The sequence below is a fragment of the Micromesistius poutassou genome, assembly GCF_964030765.1.
Source record: "Micromesistius poutassou genome assembly, chromosome: 8".
Lineage (NCBI taxonomy): Eukaryota > Metazoa > Chordata > Actinopteri > Gadiformes > Gadidae > Micromesistius > Micromesistius poutassou.
The window spans coordinates 1,859,415-1,883,355 of record NC_140278.1 but is presented as its reverse complement, the minus strand read 5'-3'; the positions used below and the strand labels follow the sequence as shown (position 1 = coordinate 1,883,355).

Genomic DNA, 23,941 nt, shown 5'->3' with positions numbered 1-23,941 from the left:
AATTATATACTATATATATATATATTTATCATCATATCATATCATAGCTACTAGAATATATTGAATAAATATAAAATATCTGACATAGGCCAACACATCAGATGATGTGGGAGCTGCATCCCGTTTCTATGGCAACGAACATCATCAACCCTTGCCTTTTTCTAGTATTTCGCATGGTGCCAGTTAAACACCTTTTACAAAAACAGTTTGCTGAGTGCATGAGATTTAAATGATTCACACCGCTGCGTGAATCTGTCCAGTAGCCTATTCGCCAACAGTTGGAACTAGCCTTGCATTCCGTTTCCGCTGCTTAACTCTTACCAACCTTGTATTTAAAGGTTGAAATTTTTAATTTTAAAGGGTCAAATCATCACAGAAAAGTCATGCATATCGTATTAACATGTAAGACTATAGGCCTATTCGATGATATTTGGCAATATACACGAAGGCTGTAACAATGTTTATGGATGAAGATGATGGAAGAGTAGGGGGAATATTTAAACACCTTTTTTAATCATTATTTGAAATATATGATTGCGTTTTTCTAAGCAGACTTATCCTAAATGAAGATATTACGGATATTCTATTCGAGTCTCCCAAAACGGGGAAATGAGAGACATTAAACATATTTTGTGCAGGCCTATAAGAATGACATGATATTGCGAGAATAAAATGCACAATGTGCGTCACACTCACAGTAATGCGAACCAACGCGTCCATTATCGAAGTAAAGGTTTGTAATTCCTCTTCTGCCATGCCTTGAAAAAAATCCAATATTGTGCTTCTTTCGGTAGACAGAATCCGTTTCTGTGCACGGTGAAGGCCTGGAGCTAAATAATAGGTATTACACGAGGTGGGCCGAGCCCATGTCTATATAGTCATACCTAATTAGGATTTTAATTATAAGGATGGCTGAAATGCGCTGTGGCGCACTGGTGTCCTCGTTGTAGTAAAGACGCTGGGACCGTAGCCTATGTCCGTTCATTCGCGCAGAATTGTAGTGAGGGAGAGGGGGCTGTTGGAGGTGTCTGTCTCCCACCCCGGCCGCATTGGATTATTCTGGATCTCATAGGCCTACCAAGCTATTGCCCAATTCCGGAAGATTTCTTTCATTGATTCCAATTTTAGATTGTCTGCATCACTTCATCATTAGAAACACAACTGTTAATGTCAGAGTGTAAATAACCACCTGGCTCAAATAAATTGCATTGTCTGTCTCTAGCCCGGTTAACATTTCTCCATCGGAGGGCAGTATAACCCAGGCAGCTAGAAGCAGTGTCACCGCAATAGTGGTCCGTGTCCGGAACCGTCTTCTTCACTTGTTCACAGGTCAAGTCGGTTTATAATTGGGGTTGCATCTCGCCGTCAAGTTGTTGTAGCAACCACCTCTCTATTTGGCGCTGCAGTCTCGTAGCATATCGTGATCCTTATGTCAGCAGTCAACACTTTAAAGCTTTTAACGCCATTGCCCTTGAGTGGTTTGAACATCATCATTGTGATTAAACGCATTAGCCCGAGAGTTAGCAGCTAGATCGGCTAACCTGATGTGAGACGACCGATGATAAATACTACTACTACTAAGTACTACGAGTACTACTACACCGAGTGAAGCCCTACTAGTTCCAGAAGGCGCTCTCCCCTGCGGCCATGGCGGTGATCAGCAGCCTGGTTCCCGCCAGGTTCCTCACCATCACCGCTCATCTGGTCATCGTCATCACCATCTTCTGGTCAAGGGTAAGGGTCAAGGGTATTCCCTTCTTTATATATATATATATATATATATATATATATATATATATATATATATATATATATATATAATATTGTCATCTAATCACAAATCTGAATATCTCTATTCTTGTTTTGTAACCCTAACCCACTAACCATGGGCCTTTAATCAGATTCAAACCGTAGATGTTTCCCACTTTTCTATACTAGGATGGTGTATTTCCGATAATGCCATGCTCATACTTCATTTACAATTTGTTCAAAGGACAACAATGTCAAGGCAGGCTTACCTTTGGATTTCAGTCAGGAACAATACGACAAAGAAGACGCCAAGTAAGAACATAATGTGATGTATCCACACACATTCACATTAATAAACAAACAAATGCATACAATACTATATAATGCCACATCTAACATCTATCTTCTCTGGCCAGCTTGGTAGTTGGGTTGTCGGTCACCTTGGGCCTGTTTGTGATCGAGTACGGAGGCTTCTTCTCCGGGGTCTCCATGTTCAGCTGCAGCCAGGGACTTCTGTGTATCCTTTACCACATGCAGCTTTCACAAGGTTGGATGGCTGCAATCTGGGAGTATTGACCGCAAAACAGGCTAATTAAGGATAGATACAAAATGTCCAGCATAAGTAATTTGGAATGCCAATTTTTCTATAAGAACTGCTGAGTGAAAACGTGCTGAGCCGTGCTGAGTCTCCTGCTATAATTCCATGACTACAATGCCTACCATAGCCACAGCGGCCCATGCCAGTGCATCTGTGGCCCTGCTATTCTTTCTGTTTGAGCAATGGGACTGTGACATCTACTGGTGGATCCTAGCCATTTGCAGGTCAGTACATACAGATGTCCTTCCAGGCTTGTTCTTCCCTAACAGAGTCTTCATCCAGCCCTGGCCGCCCACTGCAGTGCATCCGTCTCCCTGTCATTCTTTGTCTTTCAGCAGTGGGAATGCCAGACATATTGGGTTATATTTGCCATCTGCAGGTCGGTGTGTGTTTGTGTGTGTGCGTGTGCATGCGTGCGTTTCTTTATTCCCATTGCTTTCTTATCTTTTCACCACACCAACCACACCATCTCTGATGCTCCCTACTCAAATATTAACGTTTCCTAACCTTATGTAAACATAACCATAACCCAGAAGTCAAACACACACATATATATATATATATATACATATATATATATATATATATATATATATATATATAAAACTAACTACTAACTAACTAAGCTCTTACAGGCACCATTGTGTTAAGCATTATAGGTTAACACAATAAGTCAAAATATAAGTCAAAATGAACATGCTAGTATTTGACCTGATATCATGTTTTGGTAACCAAAATGGAGTCCAGGAGCAAGACCTACTTGATTTAATTTGTAGAGTGCAATCAGGTTATGGCAGTTTATCAGATGTACTGTATTACATGTGCTTTACCCTACACAGGGCTGTACAATATTGAAAATAATAGAAATAAAACACTGGTTTTATTGCTATCACCGTTGCATAATGAACTCAATCTCTCTCCATTTGTCCACAGCGTGCTTCCTGCATTAGTGGAGGTAATGCTGTTCATCGCAGTATTTGGAATGAAGAAGAAGCCACTATAACAGTTATTTAAAACATGACTGCATGGTATGATACAGTTGAACATGATGCACCATTAGCCAGCAGCTATCCCACTGTGTGGATGAACATTTAGTTAGCGATGGGAAGGCAACTAGAATGTTAAAGATAGATGATATATTTTTACTAGGGTATGTAGTATGTATATGCTGAGAACATTTTGTGACTTCTGTGTAGTTTTGTGTTTTGTCACTAAAGCCTATTTTATATATTGAGGAGTTTATTTGTGTCCTCTTTTGACAGGCATAGCTGTCAATTTTTTTAAATAAAATATATAACACGAATCAGGTGTCCCCTGAAATAAAGTTTTGTATCGATGGTCTTTCAATGAAGTTGTCTTTTTTATTTCTACTAAAGTGTAAGAGCTATTAACTGGGTTGGTGCCTCTTTGTAAAGCGTGCTGCTTCATATTAGTTTATCTTTATTTACCCAGGTGAGACTTTTGAGGTGGGAGAAATTCTCTGTGAAAAAATGCAAATTCTACACAAGTTGAGTTTGCTCCGGCTGCAGATTATGTGGAGAAATAATGAATTGAAGTTTACCATGCAAAGAATGCACATTTAGTTTTTCACTATGTTTATGCTCTGTAGTGCATCGTTTATGATCAATAGAAACAATAACAAATATTTATGGGAATACAAACGATAGGAGATGCTTTACAGGGAAATTATTTGCTTAAACATCGACCAAATAAGTCACGTACATATGTGACTTATTTTTTTATTGCGACTTATAACCTTATTTGAACCAGGATGAATGAACACAACAATGTGTAATTGGGTGTTCTATAAATATGTAAAATATGTTGATCAAAATTGAACCCATCTTTGACCTCTTAGCCCCGCCCATAGGTGTCACACGTAGGTCGGTCCGGAAGTCCCTCCCTCCTAGGTTCCTATTTCCTACAGCCGTATGGATACATTCCTCAACACATTTAAACACCTTTAAAATTCTTCACCTTAGTTCATCATTCACAATGGGTATGTATTATATGGCAACTATTTGTTAAGACTGCAATTACAATGCGCGACCAAGCATAAGAGTTCATTGAAGAAGCTAAGTGGCTAACCGGTAGCTCTACGTAGACAACCGATGCTAGCGTCAGACGTAGCCCTACAACATCACATATCTCCTTCTATTCAGCAGGAACTCTCAGAAACCCGAGTTGACTCATTTTTATTGCTCCCCAGATAAAATCGATGCACATATTTTGGTATATAGTCGTGTAACTCCGTTCTTGCTACCTTGTAGTGCCCATCATGCTAACCTGTATGATAGGGGACGTGTGTGTGTTCACTGACGTGGCCTAAAGTGGAAGTGGTGCATATGCACACTACACACATTTAGCACCCAGAAATCAGAGGCACTTGTGTAGTGTAATTAATGCACGATGCATTCGGTCTATGTTTCTGTAATTGTCTATGTTGTATGCGATGCTGCAGATCTTCTATTAATGCGTTCTCATAACATTCATCGTGTTCTCTGCAGCGGTCAACACCGGGACGTCCTTGGTGCTGTCCAGTCTGCTGTCAGTCCTGGTGTTTGCTGGCATGCAGATGTTCAGTAAGCAGCTGGGTTCCACCGAGTGGCTGACCATCGTCGGCGGGTTCCTGGGTTCTGTGCTCTTCATCTGTTCCCTCACCGTATCCTCTTTTGAAAGCTGCATCTCGTCGCTGATGATAACTGCCCGCGTTGCGCCACTCTGGATCATCATTGCATATTGCCTTGAGAAACTGCTGCATTCCTTAATTTGTTATGCAGGCATTCAATAACCTGGAAAATGTGGTATTTGGAAAGGGGTTTCAAGCCAAGATATTTCCAGAGAGTAAGTTGGTTTGTATGTTCGTATGCTGGAGTTGATATAGAGGTGTTTTTTTATTTTAACACCTTGGTAAAGTAGGTGAGGAGAAAAACATAATCCTATTTTCCATGCATCTTAAACAAGTGATACTGGATAGTTTGGACCATTTTATTTTTATCTATCTCTTTATTTTTATCTATCTTTTATCTATATATTTTATCTATCTTTTTATTTATCTCTTGTTATGTTTTAATCGTATTTCCAACTTCTGTATGAACATAATTAGATTAACACCTATTTCTAGATTGCTAATCATTCAAATAGCATTGGCTTGTGTGCACAGAGCCTGTGGCACAGACAACTGTTTATTATATGGTCCTCTTTCCCTCTTCCAGTCCTGGTGTGCCTGTGTCTGGCGTTGTTTGCCTCTGGTTTGGTCCACCGTGTGTGTGTGACAACATGGTGAGTAGGGTTGAGATATAACAAATATTGACTGAAGCTCACTTCAATGTACCCTTGAACCATCTTGTTGGTTTAAGGCTTATATGGGGCCTTGAGACAATTGTGTTTCTTTTCCCGTCCAGCCTGATCTTCTCACTCTTCGCCCTCTACTACATCAACAAGGTGTCCTCGGCGCTCTACCAAGGGGTGGTTCCCGCGGTAACCCCGGCCAAAGCTACAAGCAAGGGCAAGAGAAAGAACTAGGAGCATCTGTGTGATGTTAACATTCCCTAAGTGCCGCAGAACCCCCAATTCGATAGCATTATTAACAAAGATTTAAATTTGTCTTGATGTTTTTCGCCACAGCTGTTGCTGAAAACATGTCCATTACCCAAGGTTTTCATCGTGATGGTGCCATTGTTTGTTTGTCTGATGGTGTATTTTTTTTTTTGTAAGAAATTTAAATGTTAGCTAACGATTGCAATGGGACAGTGGTCACAATGGAATGGAGCCCCCCCATCAGCTAATTGAAGAGTAACAAAAGAAAGGAAATGGTTCAGCGCTGGTTCATCAGACTAATTATGTTGGGCCAAGATTCCAACATCATTTTGGTACAATTCTTCTAAACCTTTTTTTTTTTTTAAACACATTTTTCAATTAAAAGAATCTGAAAGACATTGTACCATTGTTTTACTGGTTTATGCAAAGTGAAGACCACCAAGCTAGTCAATTAAATGGTCTTATTTTAATCTTAGTGGTACTCTTAATATTTAAGACGGCACCCCAGACAGTAATAGCTGGCTAAAGACCAATATTATTTACCCATATTCAATTGTAAATAGACTAGTTATGAGTTCCAATCCCTTGAGGATTGCCTATACACATTTCGTGATATAGGATGATAAAGACGGATTGGTTGTATTATGTGTTGTGTAGGCTAACTTTGGTAAAGATTATCGTGATTATCGTGAATAAAATCGTGTTCGAAAAAGAAGTTGTTTAGTGCCGTTAAGGTGCGGGTGTGGCAAGAATTTCAGGAATATGTTTCCTCATGGACCCCTCCCTTCATGATGGGCGTGGCGGGGCAGATCTACTAGGGCTTAGGCTATATAAACTTTGCAGAACTCACGTCCGCCCGCTGTTCTCTGAGGCAAAACCACCGCCCATATTTTACTTGGTATGTATTAAACTCGTATTATATTAGTATTTCTGGTGTTTCAGATCCTTGACATTTCCGCATGCCGTTATAAGAACTGCGCCTGATCTTATTAGTTTCGGGTCTTCAAGACTTTACAGTTTTCGTTAGTGTATGTATGTAGTCTATGTATATGTTGCTCAAACTTTTTTGAACAAACACAATTTGGTGAAAGAAAAGTGGTTTGGAACGTCTGTCGGTGAAATGTTTTAGAAATGCTACACTGAAAACGTGGATCATTGCTCCCTTCAAAGTCAATACCATTTATAGGGTTTAACTGGCACGAATCCCATTTAAAAAAAAAAACATTAAAAAGACAGACTTATACATTAACAAAACCAAAAAAGGCAAATAAGTGTAAAATAAAAGTAGCCAAGTCAAGCAATAAATGAGTTATACCAAAAGAATGTGGATGAAAAAAATACTCACCAGGCCTATCCCACACTCCCACAAACCTAATCTCATATCCTCACACTGATACGACCTTTCCTCTCAGAGACCCAACCGGCCACCATGTCTGAGCTTGAGAAGTGCATGGAGTCTCTGATCTCCGTCTTCCACCGCTATGCTGCCGGCGATGGAGACAAGGCCACCCTCACCAAGAAGGAGCTTAAGCAGCTCTTGGAGAAAGAGTTTTCCACCTTCCTCTCTGTAAGAAAAATAGTTTTCTCCATCATTCACACTGTTTTATAATTAACCGTTAATCCCATGTAGTTTATGCCTAACTAGACCCCTTCTGATTGTTTTGGTTTGTTTACAGGCCCAGAAAAGCCCTGACACAGTGAATAAAATAATGCATGACCTGGATCAGAACAACGATAATAAGGTGGATTTTGGAGAGTTTATGGTCTTTGTCGTCGGACTCTCCACCGCATGTGAAGCATTTCATCGGGCACAGCAAAATAAAGGGAAAAAACAGTGATATCCACACAGAACCAGAATAATTCGACCGGAATGTTTGAAATTAAACATTTGAAAGTTTACCAATAAAGATTTGACAAAATCGCAATGCCTTTCTTTCAGAGTAGTAGTCATATACACGTCACTATATAGGCCTCAAACAACTATTGTTTTGTTACATATTGTTACGTAATTGTTGGGGGTGCAGCGTTCTTTCCATCGCTTCACAATCAAATCCGTTCCACTTTATCAGTAGGGGGAATACCCATATAAATAGAACTCTGCGTTTTCCTGTTTTTATTAACACACAAAGCAGCATCACGCACGCATTCAAAACACGCACCGAAGCCGACCGAAGCAAGCCTATGTTGAGAGTCGGATCAACGACAGCGACACAAGATGGACATAAGGACTTTTTTTTTTTCGAAGAAGAGGAAAGTAAAGTAAAGTTGCCCAAGTTTTCCATTGAGTGGCCAAACAGCTAAATTGCGTTCTTCCATGGCCAAACACAGCCAGCTTTTCTGATAAGAATGTTAGCACCCTTATGAGACATTCTCTGGCATTAGCAATATTCAAAGTCACAAAGATCAAATATTCGTGCCTAATAGCCTACTTTGTTGTATAAAAAACCTAGCCTATATATCATCAAGACATGTAAACGTTTTCAATGGCTGTTAATATATATATATATATAATAATAAATTATATATATATATGTATATATATATATATATATATATATATATGTATATATATGTATATATATATAACATAATAGTAGGCCTAGTCAGTAATTGCAGACCATGCCAGCTCCGGGGGGGGGGGGGGGGGGGGGAGTGTTTACAGGGTGTGGGGGGGGGGGGGGGGGGGGGGGTACGGGATTACGGGCTGGCGGAGTTGTTGATGGGAGGGGGGGAGGGGGGTCTCGAGGTAGTTTCTCCCGCTGTCTCACTCTACCGTCGGGGAGTTTGGAAAGGAACGAACGCGTCTCGGTTTTGTTTCTTTTGCCGTGAGAAATTGGATGTATGGCGTGTGTGCGTGTGTAAACAGGCAGGTCACACGGTGAAACCGTGAGAGTTGACAGCTCTGTTATATGACTATGACTTGCCCTGTTACAAAAATATGTCTTGTACTGAAACGGGGAACAATCTTCAGACAGCGTGGGACGCCCCCTGCTGGCCTGCGCTGCAGACGTCACGATAGTGCATGTGCTAATCGTCTATCTTGTGTAACTGTGTGACATATTTCAGCACATAATAGCCTAATAACAAAGCCGTAATATCCTCACATAGCCACAGGGAGCAGCACCGAACACATATAATAGGTCTCTCCTGAGTAGCGTATCGACTAGATATTCAGCTTGGAGACGCTCCGCGCGTGTTTATATACAATTCCTCTCCTTTTGTTTCATAGACAATAGACCAAAACCGTTACCAAATAAAGTGAGTCAAAAGCGATCTTGTTTCGGCGGCCTTTTCTGGATTAAAAGAACACAACATAACATTTGTATCCAATGTCCAATACAACGTACGGATAGAATGTACATTGGCGTTACACAGCATCTGCATAATATATATTGATTCTAGTGTGTTTTAATAACTATTCTGCAGACCAGGCTACAGAACTTACTGTGTAGAATAGATGTTGAAGAAACCTGTGCAACATGTGTTCACTAATCTTAGTTGATCATAAATCATGCAGTATCAGCCTGTAGAGCACATTTAAATATGAGCCAGATGCTCTGTGGCGTAGTCAGCACATATCAGTGCAGGTAGAGGGCCAGATTTGTGATGATTATATATTTTCGAAGGATGCGATATCTCTGGTTCTCTCAGAGCACCTCCAGCACAAAGCTGAACTATCTGCACTCTTTTCTTGACAGTATCACGTGGGTGTAACCAATGACATGAGACTTGTTGAAATCGCATATACTATGTATGTTCTATGATGCGTGGTTTATAATAAATACTTAAATGTTGTGTAATTAATCATCTTGTATATCTTTGGCAATTTAAGACAAAATAATTGACAGGCGTACAGCAACCACCAGAGGTCAGTAGTTCTCAAAAGGCCAGACGTATTTTAGCTTTGTTTGATCTTTTATGTTTTCTGGCGTGTCTAATAATAAAAGGCCTTTGAAAGCAGAAAAAAATTAGGAATGCAAAATATCGGCAAGAAGAGAAGAATTATGAAGCTCCACGCAGCGGTCAGTCGTGGGACAGCAGCGTCATCAACACACATCAATACACTGCATATTATACAGACCTACCTTATGGCATTCCACCAACAATTGCTATTTGTCCTATGGGTGTTATTCTGATATTGAGGCAAATCATGGTCACTGTCCTATAGGACTACTGCTCACAACAAAGACTAATGGGGGAAAAAATAATCTATGTTTTTGTTAGGCTTATTTACACATTTATGAGAAAATATGAAAAGACATTGAATGAGTTTCGTGTAGGACTATATTTCTATATTTTTATGAATTCTATATTTTTATGAATAAGAGGAAATTTCCTTTCCTAAGGAGATGACCCGGAAGTACTTGGAGGAAAGGTGGTTTGAATTCTAAAAATGCTTAGTAAAGGAGCCTTGATGCATCCTTTAAGCCTCCTTTAGCATAGGTTACTCCTGACCAACCTTTACCAAAGGAAAGGAGATATTGGTATCCCATAATCCTTTACAGCGGCAATATTTAAATAAACAGGCCACCGACAAAGTTTACCGACTACGCGAAGACGCATGAGAGACGCGGTTAAGCAGAAGAAGAGAAGAGAAGAAAATACAATTTATGGATAATGGATAATGGATACCAATTCCAGAAACACATTATTTGAAGCGAAATGAATTAATTTATTGCTGGTTAGCAAGCACACAATATACACCATAAGAAAATAAAATGCTGACTTCACATTTAAGAAAGACTACTGGGGGCAGTTAATTTTAACATCAACATAAGTTGAGCCTCTTTTTTTTGGTGGCCTCAAATATTCCCGTTGGCCAAATCCGACCTAAGTGATTCTCTGATTGAAATCAATACGAGAAGAACGCATGGCTCAAAAGAGCACTTGTTGTAGTCAATCTTTGGAAATTGTAGTTTCACGCTAGCTAGAGGTCAGCAATACCCGCCGTCGCACAATGACGTTGGTTAGGAAAGTGGAGTCGGGTGTCATCAAAATTGGCCTGCGTAACAAGCAACGCCTTTAAGGTGGAACAGTCATGCAGTTTCTCTCGTCAGTCTCGTCAAGTATTGTTCATTATGGAAAAGATCAGCTCTACGGGAGCATTTGTGGCAGACACACGGCAAACTGAGAAATTAGACATATCTTTTTGTACAGGATCTCCCTGCTTCTGTGCTTCTATGCTGCGTACCTTACCTTGACGATGTGCTCAGTAACATTTTAAGACCATCTGAAACATCTCAGACAAGTGCTCTGCCGCATGAGAACCAACGGCACTAAACTCCGACCAGCGAAGTGTGATTTATTTAAGAGGGAAGTTCATTACTTTGGCCGTCTGGTGTCTGGAGAAGAAAAAAAAGAGAAAAGATAAAAGAGAAGACACCTCGCACAGATGTCCACTCCTTGCTTGGATTTCTTGGGTATTATCGCTCCTTCATCCAAGATTTCTCTCGGCTCGTGAGGCCCTTATTTGAGCTCCTCTAGAAACCTGCTGAAGCAGATGGCAATGTCAGCAAGCCCCAGCTCAAGAGAGACAAAGGGAGAGCTAAGAAAGGAGACAGAGGACAGGTCCCTTCAAAAATGCCCATCACCTGGAGAGCAGAACACCAGAGTGTACTTGAAAATTTGGTATACATGTTGACTCACCCTCCCATTCTGGCTTGGTCCAATTTCGACCTCCCGTTCGTGTTGCACACAGATGCATCCAATGAGGGTCTTGGTGCTGTTTTGTACCAACGGCAAGACAACAAGCTTTGTGTCATTGGATACGGCTCAAGAACTCTGACCCCTGCTGAGAGGAATTACCACCTCCACTCCGGAAAACTCAAGTTCTAGGCACTCAAATTGGCAATCTGTGACAAATTCCGTAACTACTTATACTACGCCCCGACCTTTACTGTCTATACCAGGGGTCAGCAACCTTTTCAACATGCAGTGCCAGTTGGACATTCTCGTTAATGAGTGTTCCTTAAGCAACAATATATTAAATATTAAGCTGAATTATGACACAGTGACCAAAAACATTTCCAGAAGACCTGGAATTGTATTATTTCCATGTAGTCCACAATCATGCATCAACATTTTAAAGGTTTTTTTTGTTGTTATATTTGCAACATGGGCTTACAAATTATAATTACACACATCCCATCTTAAAATACTGCTTTCAAAAACTCTAAAACATATTTGCACTGTGAGAAATGTAAAAACATACATTATATGAGAATGATGGAAACATCCACATCAATATCTTTAAGACGTGTACAGCTTTGCAAAAACCATGTGAAGGCCATGCATACAGGCCACTTGCAACAATCTTTTAAATATTTTCTTCTCTATTACTCACAACATAGGTTTAAAAACGATTAATTGATCCCAATTCAGAACACTGCTTTCAGTAACTCATTTAAACATATTTGCACTGGGAGGAAATGCCCAAAACAGAATAAAGTGCCAAACAAATCGGTAGTAATGATTACACTGCCGCATTGTAGCGGTGAATTTTTTTTATAATAATAATAAAAAAAGAAAAACAAAGAAGATTTTTTTTTTTTTTTGCAAGTGTGCCAATGATTATGCGGCCATGTGCCAGTGGTGGCACGCGTGCCTAGGGTTGCCGACCCCTGGTCTATACGGACAATAATCCGTTAACGTATGTCCTTAACACAGCCATAGGTGGGTCGGTGAACTGGCTGATTTTCACTTTGATATAAAATACAGGCCTGGTAAGATGAACGTGGATGCCGACACTCCATCCAGGTTCCCCCTTAGTCTCCAGGAAGGAATGTGTGAGCATACTGAGTTCCTGTCGCCTGATGTTGTGTCTGTGGTGTGGCACTGAAGCACAGCAGCACATAAAAATGATGTCCCCCTTGGATAGTGGCATTGCAGCTTGACGGTGTAACTGAAGATGACGTACCGAATGAAGTTGCCAGCTTCACCCCAGAAAATGTCTTGACAGCTCAGCAGGAGGATCCAGCCATCAAATAGATAATTTCACTGAAACTCAAAAACTTGACCCCAAATGAAAGAGACAAAATAAACATGGAGAGACAAACAAAAAGACTACTTGGTGAATGGAATAAGCTGAGAGTGGAGGATGGGATTCTGTATCGAAGGACTGAGCAACACAGACAACTAGTCCTCCCTGAGAAACTGAAACTGAAAGTGCTAAAGCCCTTGCACAATGACATGGGCCATGTAGGTGCAGATAAAGTCTCCCATCTCGCCCGCGAGAGGTTTTATTGGCCGTACATGCAGGATGACATTGAGGACTATGTAACCAAAAGATGTACTTGTATAAAACAGAAAGACTTGAATGTGCCACAAAGAGCTCCAATGGGACACATACTACTCTGTATTGACTACCTTCACCTGGAGCAGAGCCAGGGCTACGAGTATATCTTGGTTGTAATTGACCACTTTAACCACTTCGCTCAGGCATATCCAACGAGGAACAAATCTGGTAAGACAGCAGCTGATAAGGTATTTCAGGATTTCATTCCTCGCTTCAGATACCCTGAGAAGCTTCACCATGACCAGGGAAGAGAGTTTGAAAACAGCATGTTCAGTAGATTACAACTGGCTGGCATCGCCCATTCCCAGACCACGCCTTACCACCCTCAAGGCAACCCTGTGGAAAGGCTGAACCGCACACTTGCTTCGGATGCTTCGAACTCTAGAAGAGGGAAAAAAGCCTCAGTGGAAAGACCATCTGTCCCACATTGTGCATGCCTATAATTGCACGAGACATCAGGCAACTGTCTTCTCGCCACATTTCCTCCTGTATGGTCGAAGTCCACGGTTACCTGTCAACCTACTGTTCCCACCTAAAAGAGACATCTGACAGACAGTCATATGCACAGAAATGGGGAGAAAGAATGCGCTCTGCATATGAAATAGCTGCCAAGAACAGTGAGAAATCCTCATCTAAAGGCAAGAAACAGTATGACAGGAGTCAGAGGCACTGCTCTTGAGCCAGGGAGCAAGTAGTTCACAGAGTTGTGGAGAGAGTTGGAGATGGACCAGTCTACAAGGTTCAATCTGAAAAAGGTTCTAATGCCAGTTCTAATGACTCATGCCAGTAAATGAACTACCTATGGATGAGGCCCTCCCTGCAGAACACCGCACAAGAGAGTCCAAACTGAAAAAACAAAAGTCAGTGACCCAGCTACAGACAGTTCTGACGAAGAGGAGTTCACATACAACCAAAACTTCCAGATCCCATGCTACAGAATGGTGACGAGATGTCAACAACAAGAACCCTGTCGACATCGGGAGGTTCCACCACTCCAGCCAAGGTTCCGAGCTTCAGCCGATGAATTCATACCTGTCAGGATAGAAGCTGAAGTTGCTCAAGATGAAGGAGACCCTCAGAGGTGGAACACCGGGTGGAGGCAGAGGACAATCAGGCTCAGGCAGATGGATTCAGGAGATCCCAGCGGAGGACAAGGCCTAAAGAGAAGTTCACCTACGGGACACTGGGACAACCCTCATACCAGCAATGGAATGCAGGCGTGAATATGTTAATGCAAACCCAACCTGTCCCAGCCCCTTCAAACATGTTACCATTCCCATTCCCATATCCCACATATCTATTTCTACCCACATGCATATTGAGAGATCAAAAAATCGACACTTTTAAAGAGACAGACTAATGTCTGGAGACTAGATTTAAAAAAAAAAGCAGGGGAGTGTGTAATGGGTTGGAAAAGTAGTTTATAATTGTGTGTAAAGGGTTAAAATTATAAATACATTTGGGCATTAGTAAAAATATAAAAGTAGACACCCCTTTATTTTTTTGTTTTTGACTAAATAATCTAATTCTATGTCAGCTTTCTCTAGATAGAATGACTCACCAAGCCACTAGAGGGCGCAGGGCGCCCAGGTGATCATTAAACCACAGGGACGCGTTACCGCAGAATAAATCCTATCGAGCAAGACTAATGGAAGCTTTGTTTGTGTCTCTTGTTTGTTAAACAACAGACCACAGGATTTGTGGCAACATACCCTCTTGGCTACCCCTAGGTCAAGGGGCATCATCTTTTTTTTTTTTCTTACTCATGGAGTGCTTTTATTTTGTGTGTGTGTGTGTGTGTGTGTGTGTGTGTGTGTGTGTGTGTGTGTGTGTGTGTGTGTGTGTGTGTGTGTGTGTGTGTGTGTGTGTGTGTGTGTGTGAGAGAGAAAGAACAAAAAAAAAGCTATTAATAATGGAAAGCCTTGTTGGTTCCCTGCAAAGATTGTTGCCCCAGTGCAACTATTCTATTCCGGTGTCTCCACATTGATCAGCCCAAGGCTGGCTTCACAAATGAGTTTGTGAATGCGAATTTTCACATATTCCTTCAGATGGGGAGGTAGTCTTTGCAGGGAAGGAATCAGACTTCTGAAGAAATGCATCCTCTGAGGGGGTGCTGGAGCAGGTGGGGGCGCTGGAGCAGGTGGGGGTGCTGGAGCAGGTGGGGGCGCTGGAGCAGGTGGGGGTGCTGGAGCAGGTGGGGGTGCTGGAGCAGGTGGGGGCGCTGGAGCAGGTGGGGGTGCTGGAGCAGGTGGGGCGGCCTCGTCAACACTTCCAACAGCCGCCTCTGGAACTCCCTCTCCCTCCACCAGGTCCTCTTCCGTATCCTCCTCATCACTATGACATGGAAACAACATATTTAAGTACTTTATACCATAAATGCAATCATTTGTAAACTTAATATTTGTTAAAATATTGAAATCATTGAAAGACTAAAATACATGAATGAAACATGAAAAGCTATGAATGCATTACTAGTCATGCTCATAACACAACATTTATGCATAAGGACCCCAATGACCACGTAAGCAAAGTGTAGCATGAAATAAATGCAATCCAACTTCTGTCATGTAAAGTTACATACCTGGGACACTGATGGGAGAGGCAGCAGGTGTTGTTGGTGGTGGTATTGGTTCAGAAGCAGCAGCATTGGACTCTCCCCCACTTGAATCAGACAACCTTTCTACAGTAAGGTGACAACATAACAAAGATGTAGTTATCCATCTGTACCACAAATCACGTAAGTAAGTAAGTGAGTAGATACTTTATTCATTAATCCAGGCATCCAACAGACAGTACAGTACAGTTGACAAACAGCAAAATGGACAAACAGTAAAAGTCAACAAAATAAGTCAATAAGAGTCAATAGAAAGAAAGTGAGCCATATTGAACATGATTCAAAAAGTCCATAAATATAACACGGGCATGCGTGTGTGTCTTCGCTTATCAACCAACCTCCTAGATGGCTGACCCTGCTGCTGCCTCTGCACCCTGGTCCTCCACTGCATTCTCCAAGCACTCTGCGGTCCGGTCCTCCTCCACCCCCAGACCCAGGGTACTGCCTCTCTCTGTGTACCGGCCCCAGACCCAGGGTACTGCCTCTCTCTCTGTGTACCGGCTCCAGACCCCAGGGTACTGCCTCTCTCTGTGTACCGGCCCCAGACCCAGTACTGCCTCTCTCTGTGTAACGGCCCCAGACCCAGGGTACTGCCTCTCTCTGTGTGTACCGGCCCCAGACCCCAGGGTACTGCCTCTCTCTGTGTGTACCGGCCCCAGACCCCAGGGTACTGCCTCTCTCTGTGTACCGGCCCCAGACCCAGGGTACTGCCTCTCTCTGTGTAACGGCCCCAGACCCAGGGTACTGCCTCTCTCTGTGTACCGGCCCCAGACCCCAGGGTACTGCCTCTCTCTGTGTACCGGCCCCAGACCCCAGGGTACTGCCTCTCTCTGTGTACCGGCCCCAGACCCCAGGGTACTGCCTCTCTCTGTGTACCGGCCCCAGACCCAGGGTACTGCCTCTCTCTGTGTACCGGCCCCAGACCCCAGGGTACTGCCTCTCTCTGTGTAACGGCTCCAGACCCCAGGGTACTGCCTCTCTCTGTGTAACGGCCCCAGACCCCAGGGTACTGCCTCTCTCTGTGTACCGGCCCCAGACCCCAGGGTACTGCCTCTCTCTGTGTAACGGCCCCAGACCCCAGGGTACTGCCTCTCTCTGTGTACCGGCCCCAGACCCAGGGTACTGCCTCTCTCTGTGTACCCAACGCCCCCAGACCCCAGGGTACTGCCTCTCTCTGTGTACCGGCCCCAGACCCCAGGGTACTGCCTCTCTCTGTGTACCCAACGCCCCCAGACCCCAGGGTACTGCCTCTCTCTGTGTACCGGCCCCAGACCCAGGGTACTGCCTCTCTCTGTGTACCGGCCCCAGACCCCAGGGTACTGCCTCTCTCTGTGTACCGGCCCCAGACCCCAGGGTACTGCCTCTCTCTGTGTACCGGCCCCAGACCCAGTACTGCCTCTCTCTGTGTACCGGCCCCAGACCCAGTACTGCCTCTCTCTGTGTACCGGCCCCAGACCCAGTACTGCCTCTCTCTGTGTAACGGCTCCAGACCCCAGGGTACTGCCTCTCTCTGTGTACCGCCCCCAGACCCCAGGGTACTGCCTCTCTCTGTGTAACGGCCCCAGACCCCAGGGTACTGCCTCTCTCTGTGTACCGGCCCCAGACTCCAGGGTACTGCCTCTCTCTGTGTACCCAACGCCCCCAGACCCCAGGGTACTGCCTCTCTCTGTGTACCGGCCCCAGACCCAGTACTGCCTCTCTCTGTGTAACGGCTCCAGACCCCAGGGTACTGCCTCTCTCTGTGTAACGGCCCCAGACCCCAGGGTACTGCCTCTCTCTGTGTACCGGCCCCAGACCCCAGGGTACTGCCTCTCTCTGTGTACCCAACGCCCCCAGACCCCAGGGTACTGCCTCTCTCTGTGTACCGGCCCCAGACCCAGGGTACTGCCTCTCTCTGTGTACCCAACGCCCCCAGACCCCAGGGTACTGCCTCTCTCTGTGTACCGGCCCCAGACCCAGGGTACTGCCTCTCTCTGTGTACCGGCCCCAGACCCAGTACTGCCTCTCTCTGTGTAACGGCTCCAGACCCAGGGTACTGCCTCTCTCTGTGTACCGGCCCCAGACCCAGTACTGCCTCTCTCTGTGTAACGGCTCCAGACCCAGGGTACTGCCTCTCTCTGTGTAACGGCCCCAGACCCAGGGTACTGCCGCTCTCTCTCTCTCTCTGTGTAGACCAGGGATAAGCACCAGCACTGGGTGCGCTGGGCCTGCTGCTGACCCACTCTCCCTCTCTGCCTGTTCTCTCCTCTCTTTGAGGTAGGTGTCCCTTAAGCTCTTCCATGTCTGGCAGCATATCTCCTCTGACAAGAAACAAAATGTACATTTGTAATGAACTGTTGTATCTTAAAATTGTATCTTAAAAACGTACCAAGCGGTGGTTGTGCTAATTGCTTGTGGCAACTTGGTTCATTGTAAAGTGCAATTGATAGCTGGAATAAAGTGACCAAAACACATTTTCTTGTGTCTTTGTAGACTTCTGAGGTCATGTAGTAGAGCTCCGGGAGGCCGTAGACGGCTGCGATGAGCTGTCCATCCATTTAGTGATCCAATCTGGCCTTCAGGAACTGAACGTTGATAGGCTGTCAATCCACGTCAATTGAACTCGAGGCGAATTTGCGTCGTTGTTTTTTTTTTTTTTTTTTCTTGTTCACCAGGTTGCGTGCGCTGCGCCGTTGCCTTGGCCGGCGAATCATCTGCTTTGCTTTTGGTGGTAACCATCCTATGACATTCATAATTAGCTTATTGTAAATAATTAGATCATATCATAGTGTTATTAAAGCTTTAACATGGTATGCAGTAATTCCAATCTCCCCTATAGTTCTTTTTTATAGTTAACTTTTATATATTTGCACTTACTCACTGCGTTTTGAGACTAATATTTTGACGTCTTTTGCAAATAATTGGTTTACCCACCTGGAATATTTCGGACTATAATAAACATTATGTTTATAGAAATCTTAGATATCTCTCCACTACATTTTCTGTAAATACAATACTAGGCAGGAGGCAGAGCGCTTCATTCAGATAGCGACTAGTGCTAGTTTAACTTTTACTATGAGTCAAAGGGCAGACTTTTGGGTTGACGGTGCGTGGGCTTTGAATACCTCTCGCTTACATACCTAGTTATGTTATTCTAACTCCATGTATAGGGTTGTAGGTCTAGCTGTTCAGGCTTGGCCCTATGTGTGCACTGTAACGTCTGACTCAACCTGTATAGGTGACTCATCCAGGCCCCGTGCCCAAGTGGCAAGGAAGAATGTGGCTCTCCCTCACCATGGGAAGAATCACACCCTAACCCTAACCCTTTCTCAATAACCAGAAATGTACGGCTGTACCCGATACGCCCGAGTACAGCTGTAGAAGCGGCATAGTCAGGAGGCACCAGTGGGTGTATGCATCAGACATACACCCACTTCCGGTATGTGTGGCCTTAAACTTAACACACTTCCGGCTGTAGCAGCCATATTGTTTAGAATGTCTATACTCTTTTGCATAACTTTGACTAAGGATAGTCTAGGGCAGGGGTCCCCAACCTTTTTGAACCTGAGATCTACTTCAAGGGCACTGAGTAATATGAAGGGCTACTTGTTTGAAGCAAACTTCCTGAATAACAAAGTTGCACGGCCAGGCAAATGAGTCCTACACACTGGTCTTGCACTGGTGGAGAAAATAGCTCTTCCTCCCAATCAAGTTGTCTCTCTTTCCCGCCATGTCTTTCCTTATTCTGGGGTAAACTCCACATCCAGCTCCCATTGTACTGCGCTCGCTAGCTTGTCTCAGCAAAGAGGGCGCACAATATTGAACTTTCAGACAATTTCAGAGTTCATAACACATTTTGGTTTTTAAAATGTTATTTTTAATATAATCAATGCCATTAAATCTACATCAATGCAAGTGTTATTCATTCAAAAATGAATGGATGGACAGGCACGTTTTTTTTTTTTTTTTGCCGTGAGAAATTGGATGTGTGGCGTGTGTGCATGTGTAAACAGGCAAAAACGTGTGTCACACGGTGAAACCATGAGAGTTGGCAGCTCTGCACTTAGGTTAGCGATCCACCCATCCCTGCTAACACTTTAGTGTGAGAAAATAAAGACTGACTGTTTTTACACTGCCAACACACTTACCGGCTTGGCACGCCCGGCAATTTCACCATCTTATCTCAAGTTGCCTGTGTAAAACCAAGGGGGTAAAATCCCCCGTCTTCACGGAGCGGGCTTTCTTGGTTCATGGGAGAAGGCGGGGCTACGCACGGAGAGTAGATGTCTTTAGAATAATTTGCATACTACGAATGTATACAAGTGCAAGTGCAAAAAACGGCAACATATTCTTTATTTTGCTGACCACTTGTTTTTTATCCCGACAAAAGCCTCGTAAGGAAAGTTCCTCTGCGTCTTTCTCGTAGATCGCACCATCTTTCCCCGTCTTCGTTTAATGTGACTGCATCAACTTCTCTCCCATGATGATCAGAAGCTCACGGATTTCACTTTCTCAACAGTTAGAACGACTCATGTTGATATCGCTGCGTTGTCTCTGTCTAGACAACGCAGCAACACCTCTACCTAATCCCCCCCCCCCCCCCCCCCCCGCGGAGCCGTTGCATTTACATCAGAATGAAACCCAAACCGCCAATGTGTGTGTAGGGTCCTGGAGGGTGAATCGGGGTGCTAGCTCAAGCAGGCAATTTACCTCGGGCAGTGTAAACGCGCGGACCATGCCGCGAAATAGGCGCTCATTAGACGGGCATATTTGGCAGTGTAAAAACGTCTTCAGATGTAGTAATTGGTTCTGATATGAACATTTGACAAAATCAAGCAAACCTCAAACCACTCATGGATTAAAGCATTAACTTTTTGATTGAATCTTAGGCGTGTTTCCACTGAGTGGTTAGGTGCGGCTCACGTTTCCACCGCCGACAGGACCCTTATTGTAGGGAGGGCTTTAAGCTGTGTTTGTTTGTTTTTATCCCCCTGTCGCACGGAAGTAACGATTCGGTCGACCAATCAACGGACGGCGTGTGTAGCTCCAACTTTTCGGCACCCTTTCAGACCGCTCGGTACCCCAACGGAGCAGCCTAGACTTAATCTTTACTTTTATGGCAATTGCCCTCGTTGTCTTTTGGACAATCAATTAAAATCGAATTTCCAACTTATAAATATACAATATAGTAATTAATCATCAGCAACTGGGACCACGCTAACTGACCCAAAGTTTATTATCAAACATGTGTAACTTGTATAGACAGCTGTCCCCTTCAGATAACAATTCCTCCGAATCAGGAACAATTATATTGAGAAACTGAATATGACTTCACTATCAACAGAGGAAGCCGCTATATCAGGGGCCCGTTTATCTCTTGATAAACTTAAACAATCCTTAGCAAAAATGAACGAGGGAAAGTCCCCTAAAGGTGGACAGTGTGAAAAAGCGTTTATCAGCTTACAATTTTATTTATTTTCTGACATTGTCAGCTATATTATCGGTTGATGCAGAAAAGGCCTTAGACCGACTGGAGTGGCCTTGTAGAATCAGATGGGCTTGGGGTCAAATGCTAAAACCATTTATGCATCCCTTCCACTGGTAGTACCGTACATGCTCTGCTCCCTTCGAAATAGGCAGAAGCTGTCGTCAAGGAGATCCAATCTCATCAGTGTTATTTATTTTATCACTGGAGCTATAAGCAGTCAATTTTATTTTATTTTTAATTTATATATGTATTTATTTATATTTTATTTTAATTTATATATTTGTAACTATGTCTCTAGTTACAAAATAAACTTGACCTAGTCCTTTATATTACCTTTGAACCCTATAAGTAAAGACAAATGTGCAAATTGTAATATCCTGGAAGTCTCTTACTTTAAATACTTAGGAATAAAGGTATTTGCATATTGAATAAAAACATCTCCCTTAACATGATCAAACTTGATTTAGAAAGATGGCATATACCCATTTTCCTATCAGGCAGAATCTCAATTATCAAAATTAACGTGCTTCCTAGAATACATTTGTGTAGTTAAATGTTAATGTACATTTTGCTCATAGCTTGTTTTTGTTACTAAATAGAGGTCTGATTTTCAGATATGCATGTTGAATGGGTGTAGGTCTTGGAAGAACTGCACTTCACAATCTTGCAAGCGAGCTGCTGGGTGAGTGGCCACGAGAGGGAGCTGTTTGAGCCACTTCCTGTAGGGCTGGAGCCCCCAAACTAAGAATGGTATCTGTCCTTTGAGACCCTGCTTGATATAAAAGAGACTCTAGCTCTGTGGCTCACTTGTTAGTGTCCTTGACCCCTAAGTGTCATTTCCTGTAGGGCTTCGGCCTCCTAATTTATCATTGTAGTATATTTTAAAGCCCTCTTTCTTTTTTTATGACACCACTGCCACTGGGGCGTGGCAACAATTCTCCATATACATATAGGGAGGGGGGGGGGGATGCTTGTGGACAGTAGGGGTACACCAGACATCAATAGGAAGCTTGCAACGAGCATTTCACTCAACAACAGAAATAGTCAATACACACTCAGGATTAGGAATGATCTCTCACACATGATAAATTAATGAGTTAATTAATGTGTCGCATACACTTGGTGTTTTGCCAGGTTGTGTCACTCACTCTGCTAACACATCTGAGTAACGGAACTGGCCCTCAGACATTGATTGGAAAAAAAACGAGTCATGTTGATGTTGATGTTGATGTACAAAAGTAATTAATTAATTAAAATTGAACTGGATTATGGACAACTAAAAAAAGCCATGCGTTCTTACCATGTTTCATCAAATATAAACGTGGACAACCAGTGACAAACAACTAAATAACCACGGTTGGAATTTAAATTTAAAAAAGGAAAATAAGCTCAGAGTCACAATAGCCAAACTTAATGGTTGGCACATTGAGAATGGTTGCTTGCACTCGTCCACTCATATTATCAACATTAATCCCAATTAGTATGATTGTATGCAAATTGGTCATGTTGATTGTTTGCTATCGTGAACGAATTGTCAACGTTATTATCTCCTTTCCTTTCATAAAGGATGGGCCAGTGTACCCTATGCTAAAGGAGATGAGAAAGGAAGCATCAAAGCACCTTTCCTTAGCATTTAGAGAATTCAATCTGCTCTTATCACGGTGGCCACTGAGATACGTCCTTTCACTTGATCGGAACCTTCCTAAACAAAAAGACCTGAAATGTATGTGTTGCTTTAAATGTTGTTACTAACCCTAACCTCTCAAACATTATTTACCTTGTCTTGTCTTGATCACGGTCTTCAGAGACTCCCCACTTTGATATCAGATATAATTACATAAAGATGGTTGAAGGTGGGCTTGGTAAGACGTGTAGCGTGTGTGTGTGTGTGTGTGTGTGTGTGTGTGTGTGTGTGTGTGTGTTATCAATGACCTAGTATCATGAAATCATGAAAAGTCTTCATCACCTCCATTTAAACATAGCTTCTCGTTTGTTGTGAATTCATCAACACGAGGACCAAATTTGAGAGGTAATGCATAAACACAATGATATCCTGACCTAGTCCAGAGGAACATCGATGGAAGACCTCCACTGTAGTGAACCTGCATGCACTGCTGGCCCAGCAGCCAGTGTGGAGAGAGAGCAGAGAGGTGGACAGCATTTATTGTGCTGATACAACACATGATCCGTGCACCTCCCACACCGCCAGGCACTCCCCTGCAACGAGAACCCGATCGCAACGGAAGGCAAATAACAAAGACTAAATGGGTCTTGGTGGGGGAGGGCAGGGGAGGGCAGGGGAGGGTAGAGGGGGAGCTATGGAAAAGAACCAGTGTATGTTTATGTAATATAAAGGCTGGAGGATCAGTGTGGTGCGCTGGCTGGAAGCATGGGTGTGTTTAAACAGAAAGGACCCAGGTATGTCTGCGTTAGTGGCTGCATTCTTGTGAAACATGTTTCTCCATAAAGGTTGACACAAATGTTTTTTCACCTAGTATTACTGTGGTTGCACTGAGGAATGAGCCTGTGACTCACACCCTCTTCTGTGGGCTTGAATGGAACTCGCATTACCCTATGTTTCCACATTAAACCAAACTGTAGTCTGAAGAGGCGGGGTTTTGTAGTTTTGTTGTTCAATGTTGTTTATTACTTTATTAAGTCTAAGCCTTGCTATTACTA

The 23,941-nt window shown here is 43.2% G+C and overlaps 4 protein-coding genes across 6 annotated transcripts in view; 3 read left to right on the top strand and 1 right to left on the bottom strand.

Moving 5' to 3' along the window:
* trim46a (tripartite motif containing 46a) overlaps positions 1-756 on the bottom strand; it is a gene marked incomplete at both ends in the record, with an annotated part of 10,784 nt that extends 10,028 nt beyond the window's left edge. Inside the window, one exon of the mRNA XM_084471849.1 lies at positions 691-756. Within this exon, the coding sequence (XP_084327975.1) occupies positions 691-756 (66 nt within the window). The remainder of the gene's footprint in view (positions 1-690) is intronic.
* Positions 757-1,456: 700 nt separating this feature from the next.
* On the top strand, positions 1,457-3,543 carry LOC311351429 (transmembrane protein 107-like). Of its 3 annotated transcripts, XM_084471565.1 has the most exons (6): positions 1,457-1,734; positions 1,994-2,061; positions 2,166-2,266; positions 2,475-2,571; positions 2,649-2,726; positions 3,281-3,543. In XM_084471565.1, exons 1-6 carry the CDS (start codon positions 1,648-1,650, stop codon positions 3,348-3,350), a joined length of 501 nt encoding a protein of 166 aa, XP_084327691.1. In that variant the 5' UTR covers positions 1,457-1,647; the 3' UTR covers positions 3,351-3,543. The 3 variants fall into 3 exon arrangements, with proteins under 3 accessions (XP_084327691.1, XP_084327693.1, XP_084327692.1); XM_084471567.1 differs by lacking the exon at positions 2,475-2,571 and having other exon boundaries at positions 2,630-2,726; XM_084471566.1 differs by lacking the exon at positions 2,649-2,726.
* A 697-nt stretch (positions 3,544-4,240) lies between these two features.
* krtcap2 (keratinocyte associated protein 2) lies at positions 4,241-6,538 on the top strand. The gene is made up of 5 exons (XM_084471632.1): positions 4,241-4,346; positions 4,855-5,009; positions 5,128-5,191; positions 5,563-5,629; positions 5,752-6,538. The coding sequence occupies exons 1-5, from the start codon at positions 4,343-4,345 to the stop codon at positions 5,870-5,872; spliced, it is 411 nt and encodes a 136-aa protein (XP_084327758.1). The 5' UTR covers positions 4,241-4,342; the 3' UTR covers positions 5,873-6,538.
* A 766-nt stretch (positions 6,539-7,304) lies between these two features.
* s100a10b (S100 calcium binding protein A10b) lies at positions 7,305-7,806 on the top strand. The gene is made up of 2 exons (XM_084471633.1): positions 7,305-7,454; positions 7,564-7,806. The coding sequence occupies exons 1-2, from the start codon at positions 7,317-7,319 to the stop codon at positions 7,723-7,725; spliced, it is 300 nt and encodes a 99-aa protein (XP_084327759.1). The 5' UTR covers positions 7,305-7,316; the 3' UTR covers positions 7,726-7,806.
* Positions 7,807-23,941: the final 16,135 nt, after the last annotated feature.

Coding starts and splice junctions, on each gene's coding strand:
- LOC311351429 (XM_084471565.1), top strand. CDS start 1,648: ATGGCGGTGATCAGCAGCCTGGTTCCCGCCAGGTTCCTCACCATCACC. Junction 2,062..2,165: donor TACGACAAAGAAGACGCCAA/GTAAGAACATAA, acceptor TTCTCTGGCCAG/CTTGGTAGTTGGGTTGTCGG. Junction 2,727..3,280: donor GTTATATTTGCCATCTGCAG/GTCGGTGTGTGT, acceptor ATTTGTCCACAG/CGTGCTTCCTGCATTAGTGG.
- krtcap2 (XM_084471632.1), top strand. Junction 5,010..5,127: donor TCTTCATCTGTTCCCTCACC/GTATCCTCTTTT, acceptor TTTGTTATGCAG/GCATTCAATAACCTGGAAAA. Junction 5,192..5,562: donor AGCCAAGATATTTCCAGAGA/GTAAGTTGGTTT, acceptor TCCCTCTTCCAG/TCCTGGTGTGCCTGTGTCTG.
- s100a10b (XM_084471633.1), top strand. CDS start 7,317: ATGTCTGAGCTTGAGAAGTGCATGGAGTCTCTGATCTCCGTCTTCCAC. Junction 7,455..7,563: donor AGTTTTCCACCTTCCTCTCT/GTAAGAAAAATA, acceptor GTTTGTTTACAG/GCCCAGAAAAGCCCTGACAC.